The following is a 20,379-nucleotide window of genomic DNA, read 5'->3' as shown; positions in this document are numbered from 1 at the left end:
CAATTCACAAGATAAATCATGAGGATCATGAGAAAGAAGAAAACAAATCTGCAACACAAATTTGCATTCATTTTCTTCTTCTAATCTTTGCTTTTTTGTGAAATGTCGGATACTTTTACCTCTTTGGGCCTCAAACAGTTACTGAAATGATACCATCTGAGATGTTTAGAGGGAAAATCTCAATCAGGACAAGGGTCTCCAAGTAGACACTGCTTTTCTGTAAGAGGTCACAAGCCAAAAAGGTTGGAAACCACTAGTTTAATCTTTAACAGTGTATTTTATAAGCGGAATATGTTTTTTTAATGTAAAATCTTAATTTGTAACTACAGCTGTCAGATAAATGTAGTGGAGTAGAAGTATAAAATTGAATAAAATGGAAATACTCATGGAAAGAATCATGAGGGCACAAAGCATATTGTAAGACATACCACCTTTATTAAATGCACAGTATCACAAGGAACATTTCCATTAATTGTGGATAAGCTACTCACATGATGCACAAAGCATTGAATTGATTGATAGATCTGGCTGATTAAAGCAGGATTAAATCTGCCAGGAGAGCACACACACACATACACACACGCACACACTCTTGCATACGGATGTGTGCAAGTGCACACACACACACACACACACGCGCCGTCTCTGAGACATTGGTCACACACACACATACACTCTTCTCTTTGTATTCACACAGTAAGTAAAATTTGTTATCTGCACAGGAATGAAAACTGTAATCTTTTTTTCTTTTACCATATATTTACAAAAATCCTTAACCCCCCCCCCCCAAGATAGATTACATTCAAAAAAGGTCCCATCCCTTCTAGATTACATTCAAAATAATATACTATTCATGATGCAAAGTCACAGTTATTCATCTGAAAGAGGATCAAAATAGGCTACAGTCAGTCAGAGGTTGAGTGGTGGGGTTTTGGCCCAGAGGTGACCTTTGACCTCCTCACCATCGGCCACGCGTCTGCTGGGACAGAGATCCTGATGTTGAATCAGATCCAGAGTCTATGTGTCCTCCTACAGACAGACAGCATCTCAAACAGCCTCTGTGAAAGCTCCCCATCACAGTGGAGAGGAAAGAGGAGATCATTTTTCTTTTTTTTTCTTCAGAGAAAAAAACCCACATTGTTCAAATAAAGTCCTCCGCAGATCAAAAGTTGACAAAAAAAGGATTGTATTCTCACTGGTATTATGAACGAGCACAAAGAAATTATACAATGTAGCACAAATAAAATCGTATTTACATATAGTATGTATTGCCAGTGGCCCATAACACATTGTCTTCAATAGATGTCACACAGTTTTGACATGATACCTGCTTAAAACAGATTATACTATTAAACATAGCCTACTATTGATATAGACAAATATCAGAACTGTACAGAATGGACAGCAATTTATGTACAGCGGACACGTGACTATTATACAGAACTGACAAACGCTGTAATAAAAACATAGAGGGACACGGCCATTTTCATCAAGGACGATGTGTCAGAGTTCAGACTTGCTCAGTCATGGCCAGCATAGCAAGGGTGACAAGGGCTTTTTTGTTAAGTGCAGTTGAGGTCGAGGCAGAGAGCGGTCAGTGCTGAGCACAGCCGCTCAGGTTGTGCATTTGGGGGTTAAGTAACGCTACAAAGTGCACTTAACATAACTTATTGTCTCAGCAAAGAGCCTTACTGCTTTATGCCTCCATGTGGAAATACATGATGGTTATTATGAAGGAGTAATCGCTGCTGTTTTTTGCAAATATTAATACAGAAGTTTGTACTAGACACTCGGACCACTACACTTGCTGTAATATTTTAGCCTTTTTTATCTCTGGAAAACAAAAGATCATTTTGAAACTACAACAATGCATTTTTTAAACCATTTTAAGCATTAAGGTCCTCAGCCTGTACAAATGTGCTTTACCAATGCCCTAAAGTAAGGAGCTGTATCAGTCACCACACGGCTTACTGGGGCCGCTCAGAGAGATGAAAGCACCCCTGGGACACTTTAAGGGCAATCAGACTCTTAATTAATCCTTTTACTGCAGTCTCTTAGCTTGCTATGTAGAATTAATGATTAGATCCTCAAAGTACACTTGTAATGCAAATAAATAACAAATAGACAAGTAGCGACGTCAATACATGCAAAACCAAAGTGCTGAAAACAAAGAAATCCTCAATATATTTAATCAACATCAGTAAACACAATGCCCCCTCAATCCATCTTAGAAATTAGGCAAAAAAAAAAAAAAAAAAACAACAAAAAATTAAGACAACACTCCATAAGGTCATCTTCTCTTGTCAAACCATAAACACAATCTTTGAAAACTTGCCTCTGAAGATGCATACAAAACCACATCACTTACAGATATGGGCCACTGAACAACAACGATTTGCTAAATGGCATTGCTGGTGAATGAAGAAATAAAAGTAAAACAAACTGTGCTCATCTTTTTGGGGGGTGGGGGTAGGCACAGCTCAACACCGCCGAGTCCTCATTCTCTGTGCTTTAGATATATTAAATGAAAAAGGTTGTGAAATGAGTAGAGCACTCCAACAAACGTTTAAAACACTACTTTGTAAATATAGATGACCTTGTGTAATCAGTGTAAAACATCAACAGATATTTACATAAACTATGACAAATGATTTTGACATTATTAAAAAAAAATGGTGCTGTAAAAATGCTGTATGCCCTTGTGTTTTACAACCTCAACACTGATTTCACATTGGGAAGTCCTTCAGTGGACTTATGTAGGTTATATATAACAGACACAGGCATCTTTAAGAATCTATATGGGTTTCACGCTGTTTTTTTAAACGTACGTCTATAACAATATATACGCACGTTTAAAATTCTAACAGGCAGAAAGTTTGACTCAAAAACCACAGATTTAAATCAACAGCTTGGTATGAAAACAGAGTCGACATTTATAAATTCTACAAATATTAAAATAGTCTGACATATAAAAGAAAAAGCTTAAGCTGTAACTTAATGAGTAATTTTTTTAATCTTCCTGCAGAATATGTTGCTCTGTGTGACATGTTGAAAGAAGAGAAAGCTCTATCTACAAAGTTGTGCCCATACATTGTCCATTATGGAGACACATTATTTTCCCTTTGTTCGTTCCCAGCATATATGGAATACAGGAGAGTGATTGTTGAATGTGATGAATGTAGACAGAATAACCCAGTAATCAATGCTTGTGATTAGCTGGTTTCATTTATTTTTATGCCTTTAACATATAGGAGTGTTGATAGTTTGGATAAAGTTACATAATCCTGTATGCATTTTGGTTTCCATTTGTGAAACATGCCTCAGTAACGTCTGCGAATGGATAAGAAACGAAAAAGCAAAACATAAATCACAAAAAATTTAAGGCTTTTCTCGATGAAATGAGGACACGGACGATAGCATTTACAGTAACATTTACAGCCAGGTACTGTACACAGATGCACAGCCTTCGTTTCTTCCTCTCCTCTCCACCTCATCATGTGCAGACAAACACGCAACCACTCGTCCACATACCCAGCTCACACACATGCACGCAAAGTACATACAAGAACGCTGGCGCATCAGCCCAGTATGTCCAGGTACACGGGTGAGGCCTTGGCGAGGCTCTGGAGCATGGTGTGGATCTCCTTGATGTTCAGCCTCATGTAGGGCTCCCTCTGCCAGCAGCCCAGCATCAGGTCGTACACCTCTTTAGGACAGGTGCGGGGCCGCTGCAGCACGCGGCCCTGGGTGATGCACTCAATCACCTGCAGGATTCAGGGTGACAATACACAGTCTGCTGTTTGGCTGTGGTGTTCAGATGAAAGCAATGCAGCAAATGTTGTTAATGAAACGAAACATTAGATGGGTTGAGAGATATTAAGTGTCTGAATTGGAGAAATTGATCTGAAAAAAATTCAGGACCATGTAGAAAAAAGGTCTTTCATTTGTTTATAATTTTCTTGCTAAAAAGTTATCGACTGACACATTTCTATTTTAAAAAATTAAGACAAAATTCCAACATTTACCGAAATATTACATAATGTATTAAGCAATTTGGTATTGCATGTCCATATTTGGTATTGCGCGTCTTTTTGTCCTGAATATCTGTCAAGCTCCGGAAACACTGGATACTACATTTCCCACAATGCAACCAAAAGCATCTCTTATACCGCATTCATGTCATATCGGTGTTACATTTATGAAATATTTAAATATATGAAATAACTCTAAATTAGTGGAGTTCAATCAAGATACTGTAAATGGATAAAATGTACCACAGGTCATCTATCACATGTTCTCTGTCTGCCATGTTACTTTCAAAAAATTAGGTAAATATTACTTTCAATGTAGTTTTTGATTGGTCAGAGTGTTGGACTTCATTTCCATCATCTATGGGGCCTGTATTTTGATGTTAGTTGCAAAGCTGTGTCATATATCCCTGATTTTTATGAATTTTTCAAGTTTCCAACTTTAGACTTTTGCTATAGCAAGACCATCAGGTGAAATGTCTCTGTGTTGAAGTGCAGGTCATAAACTGCAGACCTCGTGTGACTCTGACCTCATTGTTGGAGAGCTGGTACCAGGGCTGCTTGCCGTAGGTGAAGATCTCCCACAGCACCACGCCGAGGCTCCACACATCACTCTCTGTGGTGAACCGCCGGTACATGATGCTCTCTGGGGGCATCCAGCGGATTGGCAGCATCGTATGACCGCCCACCTGCAGAAAGAGAGAGAACAGTGTCCATCTGAAACCAACACTACCAGGCCTGCAGAAGAGATAACACAATACAGTTCAACAGCACCAAAAACATCCTCCAAAATGAACATACAATTGAATCAACACCTCTCTAAAACATTATAACATTCATGAAGGTAGGATTTATTGCAGGACTACTGTATTAGACTGCATTAGGTTCAGCTCGGTGTGCCTTATAAACTGGGAACTGAGTGTATTTTCTAGAGCGAGCAATTAAGTTTAGTCACTCTGGCATTCCCGAAACACGCCTGCAATTCCTTAATAACCTTTTATCCAGCCAGTCTTCCTGTCTCCTTCCATCAGTTATTTCCTGTCTACTAAATGCATTTCCCTCTCTTCCTGTCACCCCTTTAATCCAATCACCTTTACTGTACTTCCATCCTTTCATGTTCACCACCGCACCTACATAGTATTTGAGTCAGCATCAGTTTATAGCGAAAATGGCATCCTAAGAGGCTCAAACAAACAACCTGACTACTTTGCGCGCTAACAGCATACCTGTAATCTAATCTGTTAATTGTTGCCTTTCCAAAAGCAAAATACTCCAAGAATCTGCTTACATGAATGAACAATAATCACTTTTAGAATGTTGAAGCATAAGTATATGATACTTATCTACAATGGTGCACAATGTACTGCTATATAATTCTAGTTTTATTCACAAGTGAGCTAAATGTTAAGCCATGTCATCCGCTAAATGTGATTTCTATGCAGTTATATCAATCTTCCTGGTTGATCTAATTTATAGCAGCATTATAGCAGATGAGACAGCCTCATATTGTTAGCTCTGTTTGACATCAGGAGTGTGTGTGTTTAGATTTCTGACTCCACTTCAGGCAGCAGAGGGCACTGTGGGATTCAAGCTGGGATCTGAGACACAAAGGATGAGGGAATAAAATACATCCATGTGTTCCTCAACATGACAAATGTGTATTCTGTTTTTTATTGGCCTGTATTGTAGTATCATAGTGTAATCCTCTCACAACCGTCAGTGGGTCATACCATATACTATAACTCCTCTGTGGTTTAATATGATGCCATTCATGTAGAGTGAAGGGAAGTATTAACTCCTTGCCCAGGGAATAAGAAAAACTGCCGAAGCATTTTTGCACTGTTGGCCCTTATTACCATGGAAACAGTAATTTTATGCAGATTATAGAATTTGCATTTAAATGGTATTAAAAATAGATAAAATACCTCTGGTTAAAATTGTCATTTCTGCAGCTACACAGTTATTTCAGGCCAAAACTGGAATAAAATTCTAATTACATATTTGAGACTGTGCGGATGTGGCTACATTTCCATATTTCTGTGTGTATATCACAGGGGTGTGTGTGTGTGTGTGTGTGTGTGTGTGTGTGTGTGTGTGTGTGTGTGTGTGTGTGTGTGTGTGTGTGTGTGTGTGTGTGTGTGTGTGTGTGCATCTGTGTGAGTAAGAGAATGGGGGCCAAGACGAGGTGAGAAAAGTGGAAAATAATCAAAAATACTTTGGACTCACTCTGTAGTAGTCTGTGCTGTAAACGTCTCTGGACATGCCAAAGTCTCCTATCTTGACCAGCAGGTTTTCTCCTACCAGGCAGTTCCTGGTTGCCAAGTCTCTGTGGACAAAGTGCTGAGAGGCCAGGTAGACCATGCCAGCAGCAATCTGTTGGGCAATGTGCAGCATCTGGGACTGGGTGAGCTCCACCAGGATACTGTGTTGACCGTCTGCCATTAGCACTGCATCAGGACCGTGGGACCTGCACCCAGAAACACTTCATCAGAATTCAATCAATCATGCATGTAATTGCAGCACAATTTACAACAACCAAATGTACCCTTTCACTAGGGGTGAATTATTTTTATTTTATTTTATAATTATTTTTATTAATACAATTTTCTATCATTAAATTTGGATATAGTACATTTCATGGGAATTCCATTAATATTAATTGATTTAGTTGATTGATTGATTCAGTGTATCATCATATCATATAAGACTAAAGAAACCACCAAATATTTACATTTGACCACCACTGAATTTTTGGCAGTTCTGCTTAAAAAATAATAATTTTAGCTGTACATTAGTTGTAGCCCTAAAATGATTTATAGATTACATGGCAAATCCAATGAATTAAATAACAGAAGTCCTGTGAATCCATCCACTATTTCCATAAAGCAGGTCTACTCACTGATTTACAACACTCCTTCAGTGGCCTGTATTAATTAGATAGCTATCTCAGTAGAAACAGCATTACATTTTTGTGGACAAATTAAAAAATCATCTCACAGAATATTTCATAATATCGCCCAGCCCTACCTTCAGTGCACAGTGGACACATTTTCTTAAAGGACTATTTTTGACGTTTTGGGAAATGTGCTTATATGCTTTCTTGCTGAGAGTTAGATGAGAAGATTGATACCACTCTCAGGTTTGTACACTAAATATGAAACTGGTGCCAGTAGACAGTTAGCTTAGCATAGCATAAAGACTGGAAATAGGGGGAAACAGCCCACTAGTACCTCTGAAGCTAACACGTTAAATCTTGTTTGTTTAATCAGTACAAAAACCGAAACAACAAATTGTGGTTTTATGGCGGATTATGTGCTGGACTATTTCTTGGCTAAGAGCAGTGACTTCCTGGAGTCTCCGCTGGTTGCCTGGCAACTTCATGGTGATGACAGAACTCCAGCAAGTCACGGCTTCCAGACAAGAAATAGTCTGGCACATAATCCCTGTAAAACCCCAATTTGTCATTTTTACACTTTTACACTTTTGTACAAATTTAACAAGACAAAGTGTTAATTAGTGAGCTTTAGAGGTGCTAGTAGACAGTTTGTTTTTCTTAATCTTTGAACAGAGCCATGCTAGCTGTTTCCCCATTTCCAGTCTTTATGCTAAGCTAAACTAATTAGATTGAACTATTCAAGGTGGTATCAATCTTCTCATCTAGCATCATCTACTATATATCCCAAAATCAAATAGTCAAACTATTTCTTTAACACGTCAGTATTTTTAGAAGTCAAAATTATCCTACCTGAGGAACTTGTTTAGGTCACCATGTTTCATATATTCAAACACCATGATGAGCGGGTCGCTCTCTACACACACCCCGTAGAAGGTGACAATGTGTTCATGTTGCAGGTTGGTGAGAAGCTCGGCCTCTCGGTAGAAGTCCGCTCGGCCGCTCTCGTTGGCCTCTTTCAGAGTCTGACGAAAGGCAAAGACACAAAGACAAGGGAACCACGGTGAGAGGCACTGTCTTCAAGAATGTACATATAGTCAATAGAAATTCACTAACTGAATGACAAGTGCATTGATTATTTGAGCAAACAGCTTCCTGATCTGTACCTTGACTGCCACATGGAGCTTCTCCTGGTCTGGTGTCAGGTTGTAGCACTCAGCGAGAAACACCTTCCCAAAGGCTCCCTCTCCCAGCTCACGCTTCAGTACAATGTTGTGTCTCTTGATGTGCTGGACAACTTAAATGCAGAAAAAGACAAATCACTCTCAAGGTCACGAATGCATCTTCATTATTTAGTGGGAATTTTGGTGTATGTAAAATGTTTATTGTCTTCACTGGGATTTTTAGTCAGGAATATATCAAATTAGATCTTGCCTGCAACTAAAGAATATTTTCATTATCGATTTGTTTGATTTGGCAATTAATAATATAACAGAAAATGATAAAAAAAGATGCCAGTCACAATCTCCCAGATCACAAGGTCACATCTTCAGATTGCGTTATTTGTGTGATGAACAGTCCAAAACTGAAAGATCAATTTACAGTAATATAAAACGAACAAAAGCAGCAAATCTACACATTTGAAAGGCTAGACCTAGCAAATGTTTGACATTTTTGCTTGATAAATGACTTGCTTATGTCAATTATTTATCAGTCAGTTGACAAATCGATTCAGCTCTAATTAAAATGTATATATTAAGTTTATATAATAAACCACATGCACGTGTCTCAGAAAGAAGCACATTCAGATTAATTCTGCTGAGTTGAGTTTTCTGTAAACAAGCTTGTGTTTCTGCAGACTAACTGTCCAGTTGCCCCGCAGAGCAGGAGTCACTATCACAATGCAGCAGGATGCTGACAATAAATATGGCGTCCGGCAGTGACCCCTGCATGGATTTATCAGAAAAGGTCCGGGTTACCAACCATTTGTCGAGCGAGGCAGTAACTCACACGTGTCAGATTTCAGCATGCTGCCGGAGTTACGGAAGTACTGTGGGTTCTCAATGACAGGAATCTTTGTCATCCCAATGATCACTGCGTCTGGACCCATCTCCGAGGACGATGGGGTGTTGTTGCCATTGGAGACGTGATGAAGAGGGCTGGCAGAGTCATCGTCATTACTGATGACTGAGGAGGAGCCTAGGGAGCCACAGAGGAGGAGGTGGAGAGGAAAGAGATGCAGGAGGAGAGTGAAGAGTAAAGACGAGCGGAGGAGAAAGGAAAGAAGAATTGTGGTCATAGAGGAGGAGGAGGAAAAGAAAGAAGGACTTAAATACAAGTTGTACATTAATTCCTATAGTCATTTTTACAGTGATACAGTGGAAACTGCAATAAGGTTGGAGTAAACAGTAACACTTTATTATAACCCCCGATTTAGCACTTATAAGTAGTTATCATTTAATTAATGGTTTATAACACACTATGATGTAGTAAGCAGATATAAGAACATGTTATGTGTTTATTAATGTATTTGTCTAATATTACCCCTCTTGTGAAGCATCTATAACAGTGTATAAACAGCTGATGAATGCTTGATAATAATATAGCAGTTTTAATTACATATAATAATATGTCTGTTTCCACCTGCCTGTGAATGATTTGTACATGTGTATAAACAGTGAATAAATGTTTTAAAACACACTGTAAGGATTTGTTCATGTGTTGACAAATCTAATAAAAAAACACTTAAAATGTATGCAACCAAATAATCCAAGCTTAAAAATGTCCTCGTATTAAACTGTAACATGTTACACAAGTTAATAAACCATTTATTAACTGTTTATAAACTGCTGATTAAATGTGAAGGTCAAATAAAGTGTTACTGAGTCAACAAAATTTTGGGAAATATGCTTATTCACTTTCTTGCCAAGAGTCAGATGTGAAGATCATGTGTCTACGCTAAATATGAAGGTACAGACAGCAGACAGCTAGCTTAGCTTAGCACAAAGACTGTAAAGAGATGGATTTTGTTACCGTCTGTCAGATCCAAGCTTTTTCCCTCCCGTTTCCACTCTTTGTGCTAAGCTAAGCTAAAAGGCTGCTGGCTATTGCCTCATATATATCTAATTTTGGGCAAGAAATTGAAATTGAATAAGTGTATTTCCCAAAATGTAACTATTCCTTTAAGAAAATGTGTTCACCTTTAATACCAAACTTGGAGTTTCTTCCATATTTCAGAATAATCACCATCAGAACGCAGCCAGTCAAAGCAACTCCTGCGATTCCCACAACTACATACACCTGGGAAGACAAAACAATTAGCTTGATATATAACTGTCAACAAGAACATCTGGCATCCTTTAGATTAGTGGTTCCCAATCTTGGCTCGGGATCCCATAAGGGGTCACAAATTAAATCTGAGGAGTCATGAGATTATTTACAGGATAGGAGAGCAGAAAAAAAAAACACATTTATGCAACAAGTTTATTTCTTCAGACATTCCTCTAATCTTTGCGTTTTTTTCTTGAGAACTACAAGATAACGTTAGCCGCCCTGTTAAAAATAATTCAAACAAAACAAGAAAAAAAAATCTATCTTTGGTTAAACTGGGGCAGCTGGCAGACGTAACAAGTAAACATTTGTTGTAAGGGGTCACAAGTCAAAAGTCTGGGAACCACTGCTTTAAATGGTCAGGACTGATGAGGATCACTTACTGCAACACTGTCATCCAGAGGAGGGAGTGGCGAGTCTGAAAAAATCGAAGTGCTTATCAGAACATTTGAAAATAATAACCATTATCAAGTGCAAGCAATTGATTTTGTAATGCCATCTGATGAGTGTCATGATATATATAATGTGTAACCCTGAGCCAGTGGTGGAATGTAACTAAGTACATTTATTGAAGTACTGCACTTAAGTACAGTTTTGATACACTTTACTTGAGTATTTCCATTTTATGCTACTTTGTACTCCACTACATTTTGGAAACCGAGATTCTATTTTTTACGCCACTACATTTATTTGACAACATTAGTAACTAGTTACTTTGTAGATTCAGATTATTAATACAAAATATAAATGAACTGATAAATTAGGATGTATTATTATGGATTAAGCTACCCGGCAATATAAAAAGTAGTTAAAAGTAGCCTCACCATTACCAGCTGCAACATTAGTGATGCTTACACATTAATGCATCTAATAAATATATTATGCATTATGCATTGCATAATAAATGCTAATAATAAACTAGTGATATAATACTCTGCATAATGAGAACTTTTACTTTTGGTACTTTTATTTGTAACAGAGTATTTTTACACTGTGGTATTGCTACTTTTACTTAAGTAAAAGCTCTGAGTACTTCTTCCACCACTGCCCTGAGCCCTCTAAGAGTTCAAATACCTACCAGTAGTATCTGGGCAGAAGCAAGATGCAGGCACAGGCCACAGGAGGAGAAACAGATGGACATCATGGAACAGTTAATTTTCAACTATGTTTACAGTTATTATCAAGCTAATTAGTATAACCATTGTTGGTTTAATAAAGCTGAACCATTACTTACAGTAGTAGAAGGGGTCTTCTGCTAAAAAGACAAAAAAACGTCTGTATGTTAGCATACATAAACAGAAAATAGCCTCAGAAATGAGCTGATTTCTCACTGAATGAACCCCTGTAAAAAGAGCGTATTGACACCTGTATGGTCGATGTCAGGCGGGTCGATGAACTGGGCAGAGACCTTCTTCTCGTCCTGGCCGTACTTGTTCTTTGCCACCAGCCTGTACATGCCATTGTGGATGTGCGTGGGGTTAACCAGCTGCAGGCAGCCGTGGTACTCGCTCTCGGTGGACACGTGGATCATGGTGCGCATGTAGTCCTGCTCATGGAGAGGCACGTTTTCATGGTACCACTGCAGCTCAGGCTTGGGGTTCCCTGTCACGCTGAAGGGGATGCACCAGTGGTGGTCCCGCTCTGGCCCCAGCAGCTGCTGGATGGTGGGGGCAACTGACACGGAGGCAACAGTAGAGGAAGAGTAATAACGGGATGACAGGAAAATCAACACCAGGAGTAAAAGCCAGTAGGAAAAGCAACATTTATGGGCTTAGAAAGGAGGTGCAGTTGGGGAAGAGAAGAGAGACTGATCACACAACATTTGTACACTGACATCAGGAAAACATGGAAGAGGAGAATGAGGAGAAATGTGGCACTAAACAAGCAGAGGAGTATGGTAAGGCATGAGGAGCTTCACAGGAGGAAGAGTTATGGACAGGGGAGATGGAGAGTCAATAAGATTTGCCAAGAGACAATAATGATAACAAATTGTGGAGCCTTGTGCTTGCACTGGAAATAAAAAGGTCTAGAAGAAGGCATTTAAAAGATCATGAGAGGAAATTAGATGTATCCTATAGTTGGTTAACATTTACAGTCAGTGATAACAGAAACATAAGAGTACTTACAGAGAATATTGAGCTGAAGGGTGGCCTCCGTCTGACCAACCATGTTCTCAGCACTGCATATGATCACCCTGCCATTATCATCAGGAGACAGGTCTGACAGGGTGAGGCTGCTCTCCATATCTGAAGGTTCAATCTGTAAACACAGCAATATTATTTGCATTATATGTCCTATGTATATAAAACTGGTGTGATGCTGCTCTTTAGTCAGTGGTGGAATATAAGTAAGTACAGTTACTCAAATACTGTACTTAAGTACAATTTTTAGGTACTTGTACTTTACTTGAGTAATTCCATTTTATGTTACTTTATACTTCTACTCCGCTACATTTTGGAGGCAAATATTCAATTCAATTTTATTTATATTATTTATATAGCGCCAAATCATAACATAAGTTATCTCAGGGCACTTTTCATGTAGTGCAGGTCTAGACCACACTCTTTATAATGTTATATTGTACTTTTTACTCCACTACATTTATTTTGACAGCTTTAGTTACTTTGCAGAGTCAGATTATCAATACAAATATAATCATATCACTAATAAAGTATGATGTATTTTTATGGATTAAGCTACCCGGCAGTATATAAAGTAGTTAAAATTAGCTCCACCTTTGCCAGCCTTAACATTAAAGTGATGTACACATTAATGCATCACTAATTATAATCCAATAATATAACATACTTTGTTCTGAAATGGGCCATTCTGCATAATGAGTGCTTTTACTTTTGGTACTTTAAGTATATGTTAATGCTAATACTTTTGTACTTTTACTTAAGTAAAGTTTTGAATGCAGGACTTTTACTTGTAAGAGTATTTCTACATTGTGGTATTACTACTTTTACTTAAGTAAAATATATCAGTACTTCTTCCACCACTGAAGGAACATGTCACCCAGTGAAACAGATGTGTTTTATAATAATTGTTGACAACATTGGAGCTCTATGAGAAGAAGAATAAGCTACACAGACTTTTTAGTAGGATCAATTCAGTATTCGGTTTTGGTCTTGTCATCGGATTTGTCGATGATAAGAAAAATATAGAATATCAATAAATAAGTATCCTTTACTCGACTAAGTCTATCATGACCTTCATCCCATTGTAGTTCACAGAGTTAGCTTTGAAACTTGAGCCAGTCTCATAAGTAATATTTTCAACCATCCCATTTCTCATGTTTTCCGCTCCACTCAGAGTAAAACCTCAAAAAAATCAGGAGCCAAAAGTGGTGGACCTGTACCAAAGGTTTAAACACGAAGCTGTGTGGCAGACCGACTCACCTCATGGTGGGTAGAGAGCAAATCAAGGTTCCACAGGATCTCAGGAGGGGGGGAGCCTGAGGCGGTGCACACAGCTTTGACATCACTCCCCTGCATCTCAGTCACGGTTGTTGGGGTGACCTCTACTTTGGGAACCACTGCGAGAAATGAGCAAACAGTAAAACGAAACATCTGAACAGAACTTTACATAGGTTTGTTTCCAGATTTCTCTCTGTCTCTGTTTCGATCTCTCTTTTCTGTCTCCATGAAGCGATCATCTCTCTAAACGTTCAATATCAGATACTCAGCGTTGCTTATTATAACATGGTGTCACATTACCACAGTCAGGAGGACTGAGTGTGTCAAAGGCCTTTGCCACTCCTCTGTCATCTATGCATTTCAGCTCTTGACTGTCAGTTTCTTCTAGGAGCCGCAGTTTGATCCAAAAGTTCTCACAGACACACTCCAGAGGGTTTCCGGACAAGAGGAGCCTACAAAATAAAAACACAGCACATGAGAAACTCATCGTCTTTGGTTGTATGTACTGACAATTGTATGTACACGTGACACTTACGGGTACGTTGTGTTAAAGTTCTGAAATGTTCTCCATGACAGTGTCGATAGGTTATTGTCTCTGAGATTTCTAAAAGGGAAAAAAATATCAGCTTATAATCCAAACATGGCTGCTCATATGTACATCAATGAAATAACTAAAGAGGGTCTTCAAAATGCTTCTTACACATATTGAAGTCTTGTATTGTTGAAAAATGCATCTGACGATATAGATGTCAGTCTTGTCTTCATCACTGTTCTGTTGGAAGTTAAAATGTAGAGTTATCAGGTCATTTACAACTTTTGTGTGTTTGTGTGCAAAATATATTGTGATTCCATGTAAAACACTGAAAACACACTGTATGATACTTACAGGTTTCTGAGGTTCACGTAGGGCTTCAGACTGTTGTCGTTGATGTCAAACAGTCTGTTTTGATTAGCAATGTATCTGTGAAAAGATATAAAAGAAAAACCTGGAATGACAGAGGTTCTTAGCAAAATCATGCATTCATTTAACGTAAAGTTTAAAGCCAAGATAGTTGCACTGATGGTCAGCTAAATAACTTGATCTGAAACTAGATTGTTTGTATGTGTTATGTTCACATGGCAGTGTGAAACAGGAGAATCAGTCATGTTTGTGTGTTTTATGAAACTAAATACCATGACAGTGTTTTTGTTTCATTTTGTAGACATAGTCAGCTAAATTTTATATAAACTGCCCACACAGCTAGCATTTTCCTTCACTGAGGGAATTTGGTCTGCAGCACATTTGATTGTCAATATAATGTGAACCAGGACAACAGCATGTATTTACACACCGGCAGTATGTTGAGTGACAGACTTTATGTTTTGTATTGTTGCTGATATTGTTCATATTAGTTATATTTAATCCTGGACATACAAAAACAATGTAGGTTTTTTAATAAAGATCAAAATATATAACTGCTTTTTATGCGCTAATGATGCCACAACTGACACTAAAGGTGCCTAATAAACCAATAACTAGCATATCATCAAAAACAAAACACAAAACTTGAAATTCTTTTTTTTTATGTGGACCAACTATGAAATTCATGTTCCAGGGCATGATAATGCAAAGCAGAAATTTTATGAAATATTTAAGGTGAAATCATTTTAAAAAAATGTACTATATTAATTGGAGGTATATCATTGAAGAGTCTGAGTAATAAATGAAAAAGACAATTTTTTGAGCTTCTAAAATGATTACTGCTGATGTGAACAAACCTTTCACAGCATCAGCAATGATTAACAACTTAGATTTAGTTGTTGTCTAGTGTTACCCTGCATGTGTTTAAAAACCTGAGAATCAATGACTGCAGGTTGTTTTAAATGTTGGTGGTGGGGAGACACTTTTGTTTACATGTGGATTTTACCTCTAACAACACAAAGCTGTAACATATTACAAGTTAAAGTAGCTTCAACAATCTGCAGGGTCGGTGCTGCTTCAGGAGTTTTGTCTTTATTCCCAAGTATTACAAACAGGGCACAAGAATGTTTAAATTCATGGTTAGATTTTTAGAAGCTGACAAACCCAATAGTCGTCATTGACGTTTTCTTTTATTGTAATATTATGCTTCAGAGGTGATAGCTGAACATTTAACTAACTAAAAAAGATGTTGCTTCAGACAAATTGAGGAAAATGTACAAGGATGCTGCAAGACTAAAGAAAAGAATAATCGTGTTTTGATCCGACTACAGTAGACGCCTAGTAAACTACATTCATGATGGGTATGTGACACCTAGGTCCAGTCTGTCTGCCTTAGAAAACTCCTACACACTGACGCAGATAAGGCTACATAACTATCGCCATCTGTATACAACTGATGTGATCTCATGTGTAATCTGTCAACAATATGGTCATTTTGAAATATTGAGGCTTTTTCACAACGCCGCCCAAGATCCGAATGAGCACCTCAGAGGCTGCGTCGGGCCTAAACATTTACTCCATCACTACCTCTGGAGCTGTTTTGTAAAGGAAACACCGACTAATCCAAATAAGCCTGACGCGCACTCTCACCACCATTACGCACAAACACACACACACACACACCATCGTCGTTAGTGGCACGCGCAACCCCCATCTCCGCCACACATACACACACACGCGCGCACACATACTAGGCTACATGATCTGACAAACCCACTGGTTATAAGAATAAAATCACACATTTTGTGCTTGACATTAAGCGCAGAAGACAGATCTCTTGATCTTTAATCCACAAGGGGGAAATAATATCAGGCCTGCTGTTATTAATATTGCTGTTGATGTTATTATTACCTTCATTATTATTATTAGAATCCTAGCCCTTGGGTATTACTGAGACCTGCGATCGAAGGTCTTTACGCATTGCATCCTAATAAGTTCATACGCTGTCTGCAAGATCATTTTCATACACTTACATCTCGGTGATGTTTTCCATGTCATCTAACGTGAGGACAGGGAAATCCTCGATCCCTGGTACAGAATCAATACAAACAATCCTTGAGATGCTGCAAGTGCAGGATGCGGGGCAAGCATCGCTAAATCTCCACAGCCCCATCAAAACCAAAAACAATCCAAGACGAGCCATGCCATATTCCCCCGCGCTGGAGTCCATCGCAGGTCCAATGATATCCCACGAATCCAACCAAACAGAATCTGGTCAAATTGAATTATTGTTAAGATTTCCTCCCTCGCCGCTTTTATCTGGCCAAGTTAATCCTTTCGACTCCGCAGAAAAAAAGACTATGCCGTCGGTGAGGAATGCGCAGAGCCCACGGTTTTAATATCAAGATGCCATGGACTGGCCTTCCCGTCTCCGCAGAGCTGGTATCACACTACTGCATATCGATGTCGTGAAGCAAGGTGTCAAGTGGTCCGTCCTGGTGCTGCTGCTGCTGCTGCTGTCTCACTCTTCTATCTCGGGCACAGACTGTTCGCCTCTGCCTTGTAAAACAAATATGAGGTGTTCCAGATGTTTAGAGCTCAATAGGCAGGGCCCCCACGAGCGATTTCTCATATGTGTGGTGATGGGGAGGAAAATAAGAGAGACTGCACAGTGGAGTAAGGATGCGTGGTGATGCTGCGTGTGTAGGGAGGAAGGCTACCTGCATGCGTCTATCGATTATCGCCGAGGACGAGCGCATCTCCGCCAGCCATCACCGGGATTGGGTTTATGGGGGAGATGGTTGCGATGATACCCTGGAGATGTATTTCGGACAAGTTGTATTTATAGGAATTTGTTTGAAAAATCACTATTTTGATCAAAACCTAAAACACCAGATGCTGCAGTCTCATTAGGCTGCACATGTGGCCAGCTGTGGGTCAAATGCCCTGTTTTGTGGTGGACACAACAACAGTATGGATGTAAACTTTTGTGTTGTAGTTACTCTGAAGCCATGCATTGGATGAAAGCAGCGCTTTTTCCACACCAACACTGTTGTACGGTTGGCCATTAGGCCTATAGTGTGACGTACGGTTGACGCACAAGACGGGGTGCATCTATGAAAAATAATTACCTATACTGCAAGCTTCAAATGCGTCTCACTCCAATCACTGATCAGTGTACGATACAGGAGCAAGAATTGGACAAAAACTATATATATTGTTTTTTAATTCTTCCTGACAATAAGAGTTGTGTCAGAAAAATGTTATTTTTTTCTATTAGTTTCGGCACACATGACAGAAAAATCTAAATTACAACCCACTGTAATCATTTGTAAAGGTTTCATTTGTAGCACTAAAAGACACAGACTATGGCCTATTTTTTATTTTTAAGTTTGAGAAACCCTGACCTTTTAAATAGATTTGAATATGTCAACAGTATTTAGGCATTTGACCTGCAAATATTGCACTGATATTGGTGTCCACTCACCAATATATATATATCTATTATCAATACATTAACCTTTAATGCCCCAAACTGAGCAAATGAAATGTCATATAAATCCATAAGTCCTTTGAGAGTTACCTTGCAGTGCTCAACATCAAGGTGATAATGTGTTTCAAAATGATCAAATAAATCCTGTTTACCAGTGGATTCCTAAATTTCACTCATAATGAGGAGGCACACTCAGCCAGGACACATGATCTATGACACAGCCTGGATGGTTAGGGTCGCTATAGTGACTTGCTTTTTACAACTAGCGCTGACAATGTCAAGTGTCGCTATGGTTGCAGATGAAAATATGTACGCAGGCTTTTTTTTTATGAGAAACATCAAGAACTGAATTATATCTGTCTCCATGGTAACCTCAGAGTATAGGAGAGGGAAGAGAGCTCTTTATTTTGCAATAGATCCTTGCCTATATCTGAAGGAGCATGACAACACGACAAGAAAAAGGATGGAAATAGATCAAGTGTGGACATAATTCAGGCTCCTGATTTGTAACAAATGGGCAGTGAGGTGGCTGCTCCAGCTGCCGATGTCAGATTAATCTGATCTCGTGGCCTTTTCATTTTAGCACTGCAGAAAAACTAAAGTGAATCTAGTTGCACTGAGAAAAGTAGATATGCGCATCTGTGTTTGTGTTTATGCATTAGTGTGTTTTTATGGTGGGGTCGGTATTTGTTGTAAACATGCAACTTCAGGTAATCAAATCCAATAGAATATATAATAAAAATGATTAGCTCTTGATGTTGTTTCTTTGGAAAATGAGGAAATGACTTGTGAATTCAAGGCATCATTTTTTATTCTAACACATTTTATAATTTGTCTTTTAATTTTTCTTTAAATGTTCTATTGCTTGAAGCCTTGATGATGTTATTAGCAGGAAAAAATCCTACTTTGAGCTCCTGCGGAACATGAGTTTTGCACATTGCCTTGCACCAGCAGAAAGAGGTAAGATCAGCTGTGGAGGAGTTACACGTTTAACAGCTCTGAGACTTTTGGCATGTCAGACCAAGAGATCTTCCTCCTCTCGTACATTTAGTTTGGTGCCACTTCTGCACCATCCATCTCTGCAACTCCTCCATCTCTGCTCCTCACCTCCTCCTGAACCAGCTGGTGGCAGACTTGTCTTGAACCTTGCATGCAGTGATGCAGCTGTGACTCAGCCCACTGATCTACATCCTATACTATCCACTGTCTCTCAGTGTATGGATTACCAACACTGTGCACACTGTCACACTCCTGTGTCTTATCTGAGGGAATACAAGCTACAGTTATGTTTCAGACACAACACATTTTATTTATTTCAGACCAAACTGCTAGATCCATGCAGTGTTTCTAAAACTAGGATTAATGAGTTATGTTTGATCTAGACAAAAACAAGATTGAACTTCCTTTTATCAACCTCTAGCATGAATATCATGTGGATGAAATAAACCATGGTGGTAGGACAGGTTGAACTCTGAGTTGGTGTAGGTGGCTAGGATTAATGACTTCCAAATCATTTTGATAATGTGCTACAGTTGTTCATTGTTGCTGTTCTGGAGTTTCAACTTCACACATAACTGTTAAAAGGCTTTCATTATCCAGAGTTTCATGTTTAGTTACTGATAACAAGGTTGTCTTGACCTGGGCGGATCACTGTCTCCCACAAGCACCATGAGGATGAGTAAAAAAATCCATTTCAACTTACTTTTGCTGAAGTGCACGTTCTTTTTTTGTTAAGAATCCAATCCTCCATTACCTTCTTCAGTCCCTGCTTTGTGAAGATAAAATAAGCATCTTTATCAGACCTGATTTCCAAAACTTCAGATAAAATTACCTACAAGATTTTATACAACTGCACTGTATAAGTATGCTATGCACTGTAAGCAAGACAGGTAAATATTTATTCCATTTTATTCCATAATTTTATATCATCATTTTGTTTCTATTAAATACTGCAGGTGTACTGAATGTGGGGCTGCAACTAACGGTCATTTTCATCATCAATTAGTCATTATTTTCTCGATTTCTAGTTAAAGAAATTACAAACAACAAAATAAAACAGAAAAGCAGCAAACCCCCACATTGGCAAACTGCAACCAGACAATTGTTTTTGCTTAAATAAGCCATGATTCCATTATCCAAAAAGTTTAATTAGAACAGATTAATTTTCTGTTGATCGACTAATTGGCTTTTTGTATAACATTTTCACTTTTATAATTTAATAATAAGTTTTAGGATTAACCAACTAGTCTAGAAGTACTTTGCGACAGGAAGCATCTCAGTGGATGAGATAGTCCCAAAATAATGATAGTGGGACA

General features: G+C 38.6%; 1 protein-coding gene across 2 annotated transcripts; it reads right to left on the bottom strand.

The window, feature by feature from the left end:
- Positions 1-413: 413 nt before the first annotated feature.
- ntrk2b (neurotrophic tyrosine kinase, receptor, type 2b) lies at positions 414-18,800 on the bottom strand. 2 transcript variants are annotated; one of them, XM_044174155.1, is made up of 18 exons: positions 16,605-18,800; positions 14,557-14,631; positions 14,371-14,442; positions 14,206-14,274; positions 13,971-14,122; positions 13,653-13,789; positions 12,378-12,510; positions 11,617-11,925; positions 11,486-11,506; positions 11,330-11,338; positions 10,635-10,669; positions 10,122-10,221; positions 8,932-9,120; positions 8,088-8,218; positions 7,774-7,946; positions 6,255-6,495; positions 4,559-4,717; positions 414-3,764 (listed from the first exon to the last, which is right to left on the bottom strand). In XM_044174155.1, exons 1-18 carry the CDS (start codon positions 16,799-16,801, stop codon positions 3,579-3,581), a joined length of 2,388 nt encoding a protein of 795 aa, XP_044030090.1. In that variant the 5' UTR covers positions 16,802-18,800; the 3' UTR covers positions 414-3,578. The 2 variants fall into 2 exon arrangements, with proteins under 2 accessions (XP_044030090.1, XP_044030091.1); XM_044174156.1 differs by having other exon boundaries at positions 11,486-11,503.
- Between the last annotated feature and the right edge of the window lie 1,579 nt (positions 18,801-20,379).

This window comes from Siniperca chuatsi, linkage group LG18 (genome assembly GCF_020085105.1).
Source record: "Siniperca chuatsi isolate FFG_IHB_CAS linkage group LG18, ASM2008510v1, whole genome shotgun sequence".
NCBI classification, from domain to species: domain Eukaryota; kingdom Metazoa; phylum Chordata; class Actinopteri; order Centrarchiformes; family Sinipercidae; genus Siniperca; species Siniperca chuatsi.
This window is presented reverse-complemented; position numbering and strand designations above follow the sequence as displayed.

Coding starts and splice junctions, on each gene's coding strand:
- ntrk2b (XM_044174155.1), bottom strand. CDS start 16,801: ATGGACTCCAGCGCGGGGGAATATGGCATGGCTCGTCTTGGATTGTTT. Junction 13,790..13,970: donor ACTCAGTCCTCCTGACTGTG/GTAATGTGACAC, acceptor CATTTCTCGCAG/TGGTTCCCAAAGTAGAGGTC. Junction 11,926..12,377: donor CCTTCAGCTCAATATTCTCT/GTAAGTACTCTT, acceptor CCTCCGTGTCAG/TTGCCCCCACCATCCAGCAG.